General features: G+C 32.9%; 1 protein-coding gene across 1 annotated transcript; it reads right to left on the bottom strand.

The window, feature by feature from the left end:
- Positions 1 to 1,227: 1,227 nt before the first annotated feature.
- On the bottom strand, positions 1,228 to 12,227 carry LOC111004247. Its single transcript, XM_022275188.2, has 17 exons — positions 11,864 to 12,227; positions 11,223 to 11,399; positions 10,592 to 10,769; positions 9,445 to 9,624; positions 8,974 to 9,150; positions 7,781 to 7,899; positions 6,882 to 7,023; positions 6,551 to 6,621; positions 5,785 to 6,004; positions 4,496 to 4,684; positions 3,708 to 3,805; positions 3,414 to 3,533; positions 2,775 to 2,933; positions 2,503 to 2,580; positions 2,331 to 2,402; positions 1,934 to 2,110; positions 1,228 to 1,401 (listed from the first exon to the last, which is right to left on the bottom strand). Exons 1-17 carry the CDS (start codon positions 12,080 to 12,082, stop codon positions 1,330 to 1,332), a joined length of 2,448 nt encoding a protein of 815 aa, XP_022130880.2. The 5' UTR covers positions 12,083 to 12,227; the 3' UTR covers positions 1,228 to 1,329.
- Between the last annotated feature and the right edge of the window lie 409 nt (positions 12,228 to 12,636).

The following is a 12,636-nucleotide window of genomic DNA, read 5'->3' on the forward strand; positions in this document are numbered from 1 at the left end:
TAACCAATGGCTATGCAAAGCGCTGTTGCCCGTGCGTGCCTATCGTAAATCTTAATATCATATCATATGTGTCCATTATGCTATGAGGCTAACAATTTCTTCCGTTATTCCATTAGAATAAATTCGAATTGAATAATCAAAAGTACATGGGTTACATTCTACTGTTTAGATAATTAGTTAATCCAAATTTCTCCCAGCGACATGACAATACCTAACGACCGCTGCGGAAACTAAAAACTCAAGTCAAACATGCGCCATTTTTGCGATAACTTCGACCGCGAATCGATAGCGTGTACTGAATTTAAACTGTCCCTGGCATTTTTGTCAGATCTAATGAACTATTAAAGTGTAATTTTGCTGCGCGATGGCTCCGCGCAAGTATTGATCGGGTTATAGGCAACTTCTGCCAAGTCACGGATTGGCAAGCCTTTTATGGGCCGTAGGCGCGGGATGTGCCAGAAGTGCGTATTGGCAAACTGTTTGTAACGGATCGTTAAGGCAAATTCTATATTTGAATAGTGTTTGAAACACATGGGAATTACCTTATTACTAGTAACACTTAATACGCAATTAAATATAGTGTATTTAATAGTACATAGGCAAATATGAAAATGGCAAAACGAATTAGCCAGAATACTTCAGGAATGCAATTAATACCCTTAATTAAAGTAAAATTATCGATAAGTCGAAAATCATTTCAATTGGGGAGATTTTCTAACAAGCGGAATGTTTTAACTAAATTACTAATCTGCATTTTTTTGTATTATAGTTCAGTTAAAACAGTACAATAAAATTCATAAATGTATTGGGTCCATTTTAACGTCTGCCCCATACTCCTTGGTTGATTGGGTTGATTTGTCCTTCGCATATATAAATCAAATATATTTTAGAGATTTATTTCCTCAAGTATGACAATAAAATGAAATACACTTTAGGATCGAGACTGGTTGACACTTGACTACATCTGTTTACTGGGCTGAACCACTAATATTGTGTAAGTATACAATATAAGTTAGTGTAATGCTAACCACTTACCAGACGTGTTGATTAAAACAGATATCTCCGGGTGGTTTAATAATTAAAAAAAATACTTAAACGCATTGATTTCATTTTAAATCGAGTATCTATAACGCGTTTTTACGCATACTTGATTGAGTACTTTAATTGTACTTGGCTTAACTTTCTTAAAATAAAATATAACCAGAAAACAAGTAAGCTAAATGAAACACTGTTTAAAAAATCATTTAATTTTGTATGAACAATCGTGTAAAATAATATTAATTATTATTGATACATCATATGAATCTTAAAATCATATAATATGTTTCATTACGGTCCAGGCAGCTCATTATATCTCACAGGATAAGTTAATTGGTTTCCACGATCCCAAGAATAAAGCTCCTGAAAAATAATAATACAATAAAATTCACAATAAAAATATTTATAGCAATTAGTTTTAAAATAGTGCCATCTCTGATTTATTTTTAATAAAATAGAAATTAGAAAAGCGCTACCTAGCAAAGTACACAAAAATCAAATGCCCTCTATAAGTCAGTTTTACACTTGTTAGAACGGCGATGGATTGTGAAGAAAAAGATTGGCTTAATAAAATTTTGGTGCCTTGATAATTTCGATAAATTTCCACAGATGACGCTATAATACAATGTAATAACGGATCATTTTATTTTGAATTATTTATCGAAATTACAATATAAAGAAACCTTAACATAAAATACAAGATTTTATTTAGATATATTTATATAATCAATACTGCGAGTTGGGCATTATTACAGTCAACTATATGTAATGTAATGTACCAAATGTAATACTTGAAATTTCGTTACTTATACAACCCAATATCTAAGAAAACTGGTACGAGTATTATGTTCGCATCTTGCACGCACGCACACCTCCTTGGGTTATTAAATATTACCTTATGCGTGTGATCATATCCCAGCTGAGTGGTCTTCCGAAACGGGTTAGTGAACTGTAGAGTGACTTCCACAGGTTTATTCTGGTACAAGTCAATTGCGACTGTCACTTTGCTCTCTCTATCCGTTGCCGAATCTAATGCATACAACACTCCACATACAATGAACATTTCGCCAACCTGTAAGAAATATAAAACAATACCATTGAATATAAAGAAACTTATATAATATATAATGTTCGGAATATTATTATAAATTTTAAAATCACATTGTTTTAAAAAAAATAAGTCACTATGGTTAATTATCTGTGGTTAAAGTTATCTGTGGTAATACTAGAGGATACAGATTGCCTTTATTAAATTATTTATATTATATAAGAATACTGCAACCTAGACTTACCTGTTTATGATTTAATGATATATTCCATAAGTAGTCGATATTTAGATCATCTTTATTCGGATCGAAGCTTAGCTTGAAAAAAGTATTTATTAATGCAATTTGATGTTTATATAATTTTATTAAGTCTATGAATAGGTACTATATTTAAAAATATTTGAATATTAACGAATACCTTAGCTACAGCGGTATTGTTTGATTTTTCAATTGAGTAAATAGCCCATAGACCATTGTCATCTGCGCTAAAGTCAACCTAAAACAAAACATATTATAATGTATTAATATTCTATCAATTTCTTTAATATCGACGTCCAAAATTTAGTCATCCTCGTTTCGATTATTGGCAAAACCAATAATCATGGCATAGCAGATTCATTAGCAAATTGCCTACAAAGAACAATCGAAATGAAAAAATGATAAAAAAAACAATATTTCTTGATTTTTTACCTGATTGTGATGTGATGAATAGAGTCTTCCTTCAGCATAAGGCAGGTGGACAGATTTTATCCTACTCTGAGTGAGGTCATATCTGATGATGTCCCCTGGATGACCCGATTCATTGGCCTGGTAGAAGAACGACCCACTATATACAATGTGCCCGTTACCCTGGAAAATTAAACTGGAAATGAACTAGTAGATGCGCACCCGCACAACGGTTCGTACTACATATCACGGGTAGTTTGATATTGGAATTGGAAATCAATAATATAAAATTACTAGAGGTGACTCTTATCTCTGAGTTGGAAGTTCGATGAACCAATGGACATGTGCTTTCTTTACGTTCTATATGCAACATTCACACGAACAGTGGAGAAAAACATCGTGAGGAAAAGGTTTGTCTTAGACCCTTAAAGTCGACGACGCGTGTCAGGCACAGGTCGCTAGTCAACTGTTTGCCTATAAGATTGACAAATGATAACAAAACAGATATAAGTCTGAATCCCAGACGTAAAAGGATTGTAACGCCACTGATATAAAATTACTAGTGTCCAAAAGTATGTAATTAAAAGTGCTTCAGTGAAGGAAATACAAAAATTTGAAACCGAAGAACTTTACCAAATTCTTTTTTCAGAATTTTTTACTTACAAAGAAAGGTTTCTGTAATTTATGAAATTCGTCGACATGGTCTTTCTTGAAGCTCGCTTTAGTGCGATACTCTCTCAATCTTTCCACGTCATTCTCTTGAGTCGTCCATAGTTTTTCTTTCTGAAATTATATGGCTATATTTAGATATAGATAATTTTTTTTAAGAATCTTCTTTTAAAACATTTCTCTAGCCTTGTAGTCAGCTTCTTATATATATTAATTAAATTGCAAAAGTAACACCCATTATTTATTTAAATTAAAGAAGTAAATATACATATTTGTAATTGCGCATACCTGACTTTCGGTGGCATTAGAATCTCTTAACCAGGCTCCAAACAATTCATCTTTATAACGATGATACACTGGTTTACCAATCGCGTAAAGTTGACAGTCTGTTAAAAAAGGTTTAATTATTTTTCAATATTACTATTTGTTACAAAAAAGAATTTTCCAGTAAATGCTCCTGTTTTCCGCAATGATAGTATTAAAGACGAAAAATTGTGCAAAAGCTCATGTGATCTTTATGACATAATATGACGAAAGCGAACCAATTAAGAAACATTTTAAGGTTAGTTATTTGGTATATTAGATTTAATTAAAATTGTACCTTTTATTGGTTTAATGTATTGAAATTTAATAGAATTAAATGTATAGGAAATGAAAAGTACAAACATTATTATTTTTACCTTTTACAATATTATAGTAAACATGAACTAATTTTCGTAAAAAACATCAAGTTACATAACAAAAATCTCACAATATGTAGTTTTTAATACTCCCAGTTTTATTTTATTTACTATGCAGTTTTACACAAGACTTCATTACTTACAGTGCTAACTTTTACCATTATTATTATTATTTTACCAAGTCTTAGCATTAATACATTTTTATTATTTTTACGACTGGGGCGCAAATTAGCTGCTGTGCAACAACACACACGCATTACATGATTAAAACAAATCATGTTGTTAAAAAAAAAATGTTCTTTGATTATGATTATTTTGTGTTCCTGTAAGTGTGTTTTGTTACTAGTAAATGTTATGAATATTTCTATTAATTAACAATTTATTAAAAAAACCTACTTGTATTCCGCCGTGGCTTATACCCAGCAGTTCCATTCATACTAGATATCATCAGCACAGCTCGATCACAATGAGGGCATGAGGGACATTTCTGGACCTGGCACAGCTCCTCGTATGATGTTAGTGTTGGGGGACGAGAGCCGTATTCCATTGGCTGCTGAACTTGGCTTTGCTGATTTGGTCCTGGGACTGATAAAGCAATAAAAAAATATTCCTACCTACACGAAGCTTAAGGGCCTGTTTCACAATGTATGAATAAAGTACCAAATAGCTCTGCAACACATAAATTGTTCGAAAGATAAAAGTTCCAAATAAGATACTTCGAATTTCATGACGTATAGCGCTATCTGACAGTCGTGAAACGCAAAAATACTATTTATCATACCAATAAGTAACAAATAGCTTATTTGGAACTTATCCGGACATTGTGAAACAGGCCCTAAATGTCTTATGTTATCGGGAAAGGTGACGCAGTGGTTTCTGGCCTTGCAGCTGTTCATGGAAGGTGGTAAGTACGGTAAGTAATTCATAAAAACGAAACTTTAACTTGTAAGTCTCAAAATCTTTAAACTATAAACATGTTTTCTCAGTCTGTAACATCGAATATTATTTTGTGATTAAAATTTTCCAACTCTAACTGTGAATTTTGACGTGATGATGGTTATTTACTGACATTAAATTATTACACTAGACAAGAAACTTCATTGGGTTCCGCGAGCCTCTTCACAGGTGTGTTCTACTTTGGATTCCGCCACTAGTTTATTTATTTTTTATTTTTTACATTTAGGTACAGAAACAGAAAACAGATTGATAAGATACATACAGTTATTACACACTAAACAACATTTGAAAACCAGAAATCCAATTACATCTGTACACAGCATTTAACACTAAATATCAACCACAAAAAATACACATACCATAGAAATACACGTATGACAAAAAAAAATCAAACCTTTATCGCACTCCTCTACTGCTTCATTTAAGAATAGGTTAAAATAAATATTAATGTCCTAAGCCTTGTATCTCTTTTTTATTATAGCTACTGGTATGTTTGTCGTTCTCCTGATTTATAAATGTTGTGTTGTATCGTCTACTTAGATAACGTTCTGCTGCCATGTTGTGTTCTATATCTTATTTTTTATCAGTGAACTTTTTGTGGATATCCAATTTTACGTTTTTATTTTTTATGGTATAGTTTTTATATGTAACATCAAGTTGTGTGAATATACTCCCGTTATTTTATATGTGTAAATGTAATTCCTATATTTAAAATCTGTGATACTTACATGCCAATCGTATATGTCCCTTCACAGTTTGATTATTAAGTTCATTTTTCGCTACGCAGCTGTATTGTCGTAGATCATTTTCTCTGACATTAGGTATCTCGAGTCTCATTATCCATCTCCATGCGTCCCCAGTTGGGGATACCTCGGCGTTAAACCTAGACCCTTCCATGGTGATTCCATCACATTCCCATGCGAATACAGGTTCGGGCCAGGCTTGGACCTGAAAGTAGAATCGCGCGAATATTGATACTCATTAAAACGCACCTTTTTTTATTTACTTATGCCGCATTTATATTCTGCCGTAGTGAGCAGGGCAGTTGGCAGGACGAGTGTGTAAAGGCGTAACTTCGTTGTAAGTTAGTTCCCTGCTCACTTCCCTGCTCATTACGGCAGAATTTAAATGCGGCATAAGTAAATAAAAAAATAAAAAAAGTGAAGCAAAATGGCGTGTTTCGCTCTTTAAGCTTTACCATGTTTGTCTTTTATTCGATAACTCGCATTTTGAATTGTAAACCTTTGTTACCCCTAGCACGGGCCTATCTTAATATTGATTACTGATATTTTTTATAGATTGACTATTGATACTGAGATTGGCATTTCTCCCGAACTGTGTAAGTTTTAATAGCGACAACGAAACATATGTTTTATCTAGGTATTTCAATTTGTGCAGTCGTGATTAAAGCTGGATTAAGAATTACAGTGTTTCAAGGTTAAATTGTTTTTTAATGTATGTAAAGAAAATAAAAGATAATCGTTTGTATCCTACCTCGCATTCTATCTTCGCTGTTTTATTATACACATAGAGGATATTATTCGGGACACGAATGTACGGGCTAACTGTAAAATAAAACAACTTATATACACTTTCGTAAAATACTATGTAATATTAGTTAATATTATTTGAAACATCTTTTTTGTAGTCAAGAATTTTGTGAACAGCTTTATTTATACAATTCGACTTAACGTCCATCAACAAAAGAATGTACCAATTATTAAAATACGCACTTACAAGCCTTCTGGTATTTATATATATCGCTTCAAATTAGAAGGGTCAACATACAACAAACATAATTGGTTATAATAAATAAATAACTTACAATGTATTTCAACATCCGTGGTCTGGTTCGCTGACGGCTGCATACCATTATTCGCCAGACACACATACTTGCCTGTATGCCATCGGGAGACATTAGGAATGTTCAGGACGTGACCACTCACTGACGCATCCCGCCATGAACCCTGGAGTAATAATTATTATATTTAGTAAATGGCCAATCAAACATTACATGATTACGAATCAGTTATATATTATGGATCAATATATATATCTACACTAATGATAATAATAAAGTATTATTTAAGATGTTTGTGATTCTATTTTGAATATAGTGAATATTAAAAATAAATGAATTTTAATACAAAAACCTACGTATTGCCAAATGTATTCATTTTCACTTTTGATATTTTATTACAGATAAAAATAAATCATTGGTAATAATACTTTTAAATCACATAAACCTAAATATAAGTACCTGGATTAACAACTTTAGAAAATTATTACTCTGTTACTATCAATTATTAAAATTTTAAATAATTATAATTTAAACACTATAAAACTTTATAATGACTTGGAAACTCTTGATTACACTACAATTAATTTTTTGTTAAGAGATACCGCCGCCCATGGACACTATCTTTGGCAGAAGGTTCGCAAGAGCGTTGCCGGCCTTTCATAAATCAGTACGACCCTTTTTTGAAGGAAGCTAATTCAAATTAGTTCGGAAAAACTACAGTGCGCAACTTGCTCACATGGTGCTTCCAAAACTGCCTGAAGAAACACTCAGTTGTGGAACAACGGACGTCGAGGTGATACGGATGGAATTTGACTGACTGATGATTTTCCCTTGACGTCGAATAATGAAACTCAAACGCACTATCACAATCGAGGAGGAGGAGATCAATAGGGGATATTTGTGTGCCATATATGTTTTATTACCTGGATAATAGGTGTACCATCAGCCCTGCGCCATTCAATTGTTGGTTCTGGAAATCCTTTGGGGTTGCAGTCCATCCTCATGGTGTCACCTTCCCGAACTATGAGGCGAGGATTTTCTACTGTAAATTTTTTTTAATTACGTTCCGATTTACTTTAGGAGCTCAGTTGGTTAAACATTTCATATATAAAACTGTAGGGGTTATAGATTTCAATCTCTAAAGAATAAAAAACTTAGTTCGGTTCGACGGATTCCAAAGAACAAAACGTAAAATATAGTTTATAATTTAAAATAAATGTTATATTGTTATTGATTTAAGAACTAAATTTCTGTATCTGTTTGTTTATCAGCACTTAGTACAAGCCGGTGATTTTTGTGTGCGCGTGTCTTAAGCATGCCGGTTCCAACGATTTAAACCTTCAGCCTGGGAGAAAATACTAATTCTTAAAATGCCCCTAACGCACTTGTAAGCCATGTAGCAGTGTGTGTGCCCATGTACTCAAGTGGCCTGTCACTACGTCGGTCCATTTGATAAAAGCGTACACAGTCAGGAAAGTCTATTGGTTCATAGCCAGGCTTCGAACATATGACCTTATTCATGAATGTCGCAATTTAAATCTACTAGGCCAATACTGCTGATTAACAATACGATATAAGCCTACTTTTTAAAATCCTTAAATTATTTTTCATAAACGAATAAATTATATATAGAATCTAGTTATTATAAGCGTTTAAATTATGTAATAGTTGCCTTCCATTAAGATTTTTAAAAGTCTTATAGAAAATCGCTCACTAGTGGGCACAAAGGTGATATGGCAAGTTAGTTATTCATTATAATAAAGTAAGTGCTCCCACGAATTTAGTTTCACCTTAATATGAAGTATTTTCTTAGCTTAAGTTTAAGTACTAATTGAACACAATTTTTTCCCATAAAAACCTTCGTCAGAGTTCAAGGAATAAATAAAAAGAACAAGTTGCTTCTTCGAGTTTTATCATATTTTGCAATTAATTTTTATTAGTACTTATACAGATAGATTTATAAATCTGTGGCCATAGCTTAGAATATGATAAATATAATTTTATTTCTTTACAGGGTAAACAATTAAATTATTAAGAAATCTTGAAAACACTCTATATATTAATGAGTCATACTGAGTAAAAATGTTCTTATATCCGCAATTTTTTAAATACTTACATGCAAAAGATGGCGGTATAAATAGTTGATTTTCCCTGGTATAGTTATAAATAGATAGTCCTGGTCTCCCAGGGGACCCATCGCGTCCATCGTTCCCACGCATTCCTTTAGGGCCTTGGGGTCCTCTTTCCCCCTTTATACCCCTCGGACCCTGGGGTCCTGTTGCTCCTGGTTTGCCTTAAACAGAATTCTTGGCAATGTAATCATTACAAGAGATATGCTACACTGGAATAATATTTTATTTTGCTTATTTTATAATACTAATAAAAATTAAATATACTGTGTAATCGTCCATGTAACCTACATACGTCAATATATATATACATGAAAGACTGATAAACAATAAAAATATATAAGTTCCTAATTCGTATCTATATACCATCCCGTCCGCGTTTATAAGGTAATAAAAAAAATCTGTTTTACGTTAGCATAGCGTTTTTATACAAATCAAACATTTAAAGTAAATCTCACCATCCTTGCCATCTTTTCCATTCTTTCCCGGACTACCATCTCTTCCAGGGATACCATCCCTGCCATCTTTTCCCGCTGCCCCATCGGCCCCATTTCTTCCTGAAAGTCCATCTAAACCTGGCTCGCCGGGCACACCATCTCTTCCATCAAGGCCAGGGTTACCAGGGAACCCACGCTCTCCTGGAAATCAGAATATTGTTAACCAAAAATCGTATGAAAAGATAAAAATATAAATTAATTGAACCACTGTATTACAACGCAACGTAACTTCAAGGAAGCGACTACAATTTCACAAAATATAAATTGCTACTAAACCTATCTTTATTTTTGTAGACACTGTTTAATAATTTATACAAAAAGTATTCAGCAACATATCAATGTTACATACATTTAATTAAAGATACGATTCCCTTACCCCTGCTAGTCTCCGTGGGGCATAAAGACTTCTTTCTACTCTTCAAATCCCAAAGTAATAAATAATGGTCTCAAAATAGTCTATCACCGAGATGATAATAAACATCTGTATATTGCAACTTATAGTAACACTCTCACTCTGAGAAAGGAAGAAAGCCTTTCATTTGAGCTGATGATAGTTCGATCGAATAAAAATTCGATGTATGATAGGGAAGAAGAGAATAGAAAAAAAAACGAATATAGCTTTAGGAAAACAGCTTAGGTAACAGTGTGATAATAAATGTTACAGTAAAAATAAAATAAGAAAAGGAAAAGAGGAACAGAAAAGTGGAGCATACTATACTAAGCTGCTGCCCAAGGTACACCAAACAAAAAGAGGGAGACAACTTAGAAGGTGGATACAAAATTAAAGAAACGGCAGGTGGTACATAGCAGAGAGTGGCACATTGTAGAGAGGAATGGCGGGTGTCGGAGAAGGCTTAAAATGGTCACCGATTCACTAAAAGAAGATTGAGATAGAAACGTGTTTATTTGTAAATGTATCTTTATTATTATTATTATTATTGCCATGTGTAACCGGGCAAGGCGCAGGTACAATTTATTATCTTTGATCATACTTTATGATTCCAATTTCAACTGTGATCAATAAGCTTAATTAAATTATTTACTGACTTAAACGCTGGTTAAACATTTAATTTAGTTTCATTTAATATTCTTTTATTTTACCATATACCTTTCGGGCCAGGTGGTCCCACGGGACCTCTGCCACCTGCTCGACCAGGAGTTCCAGCTGATCCTGGGTCTCCACGGTCTCCTTTTGGTCCTGGTTCTCCATTTGGACCTTTGGGGCCTTGAACTCCAGGTGGACAGTAGTCTTGTGTTGCTTTACAAAACCCTTGGACGACGTTGTACTGAAAATAGAGTTAAATCTGGCTTTATTATTAAATCTCCATTTCCTATATCTTCTAAGAGTTATGAAATACAATGTGTTATTCATAATACATAAAAAATAATCGTCTTGTTTTATAAAATTTATTTGTTTATACAAATTATAATATTTAAGTGTGTAAAAGTTTGCGTTTTTTTTGTCTTGGATATAAGGCATATAAATGTATTAATAAAACATATACTATATAGACGTTTAATCAATGCCTGTAATAATAATAATATATAAGGCAAATTATAAATTAACTTCAGAAAAAAAAGACTTCTATCGGTATTTTATAGATAAAAATAAATTACTTAAATTTTGATGGAAATAAATTGGATGGACAGTTATTGAATATATAAATACAAAATAGCATTATATTTATATGACACTAAATAAGTGACTTCAGCAGCAAGTAAAAGCAAGATTCACATACAGGTACTCTGGAGTAGCTGGTCAACCAGACCCAGGTGTCTCCTCCCGGAGCTGGGCCTTTTGCCCCCGTTTTCTTCATCTCAGCAGCGTCCTTTTCCTCTAGCTCGGGTCGCATTTTGGGGTTGAAGAATTCGACATGCGGCGCTACGGTGTTGTCATCTTGGATTGGCGATGGTTTCTTGGAAAATTCTTAATTCATAAAAATCAGTCTAATTACAGTTTTACGCTATCTGTCCCTTTTTTTACAACGTCAACACAATTTGACAGAAAGAGAGGTAAGAAAAGAAAGAGAAAGAACGATAGTTTACTTTATAATTATTAATGAATAAGAAATCATAAATCTTACAGCCATAAATTAGACGTTAAATATTTTAAAGGCCTATAATCTAATTAACTAGTAAAAGTTTTTTGGTAGCTAAATTGCACCATTTTTTATATTTAAAATTAGTTACCAATATTTACAATGATATGTCTGGATATTAGTAACTAATTTTTGTTATACACATTACTCGAATAAAGATCTGTATTCCGTACTACGAGCCAAAGTAAATTTTGATTAAAAACAAAATTATAAGCTGCTTATTGAAGCAATAATTTGATTCATATTAGTCAAAAAACTTTGTACTGTCTAATATTACTTACAAGCATCGCATCCCTCTTAAGCCTATGCGTCTCACCCACATCACTCAAATGCGTCCTAATTCTTTCATCTAGCTCATAATCAATAAGACTTTTAATACCAATGTTTATTCCACAAATATAACTATATGTGTGAAGTAATAGTGAAATGATACCACAAGCGCACGCAAATATCGACAGTCTACAGGATTCATCGCTTTTTCTTTTATCTTTAAACTTCATTCTACCGTTGTCATAACGATTGTTATTAACCACATTTAAACCGTTCGTTTGTTAGTTTGTAACTGAGTTATCAGTAATCTGGACAAATATGGCTCTTCCGGTTTGTACATTGCACAACAAGTTGATAACCAATAGTGCTCCGGGTATTAAATGGTTCTCTATCGGGGATTCGACAGAAATAAGGGCCTACAATGATACAAGAGTAGTGGGGGTAATTTACTCCGGTCAATCGTAGTTGAATAAAATTACTGCTTCGGTTGTGAGACTTTCCATTTTCTAAATATATTAGCCTCGTTTTTGTAAATTTCTAACTCAAGTCTTATATTAAGTTTAATCTAATCTTAGATTTATGACAATTTCTAAATAATGATTTCTCAGACTAATGTGCGCGAAATAAATAACACAGGAGTACATCTCTACTGGCTAGAGATAGCAAAAATAAGCTTTTTGTGGAATCTCTACAGGTAGTAATCCGTTCACAGGTCCATAAATATAAACACAACATTATATTTTTATGATTTACTGTTGATGTCTTAAACATGTGTCTTTATGTA

The sequence above is a fragment of the Pieris rapae genome, chromosome 13, assembly GCF_905147795.1.
Source record: "Pieris rapae chromosome 13, ilPieRapa1.1, whole genome shotgun sequence".
In the NCBI taxonomy this organism is placed as follows: Eukaryota; Metazoa; Arthropoda; class Insecta; order Lepidoptera; family Pieridae; genus Pieris; species Pieris rapae.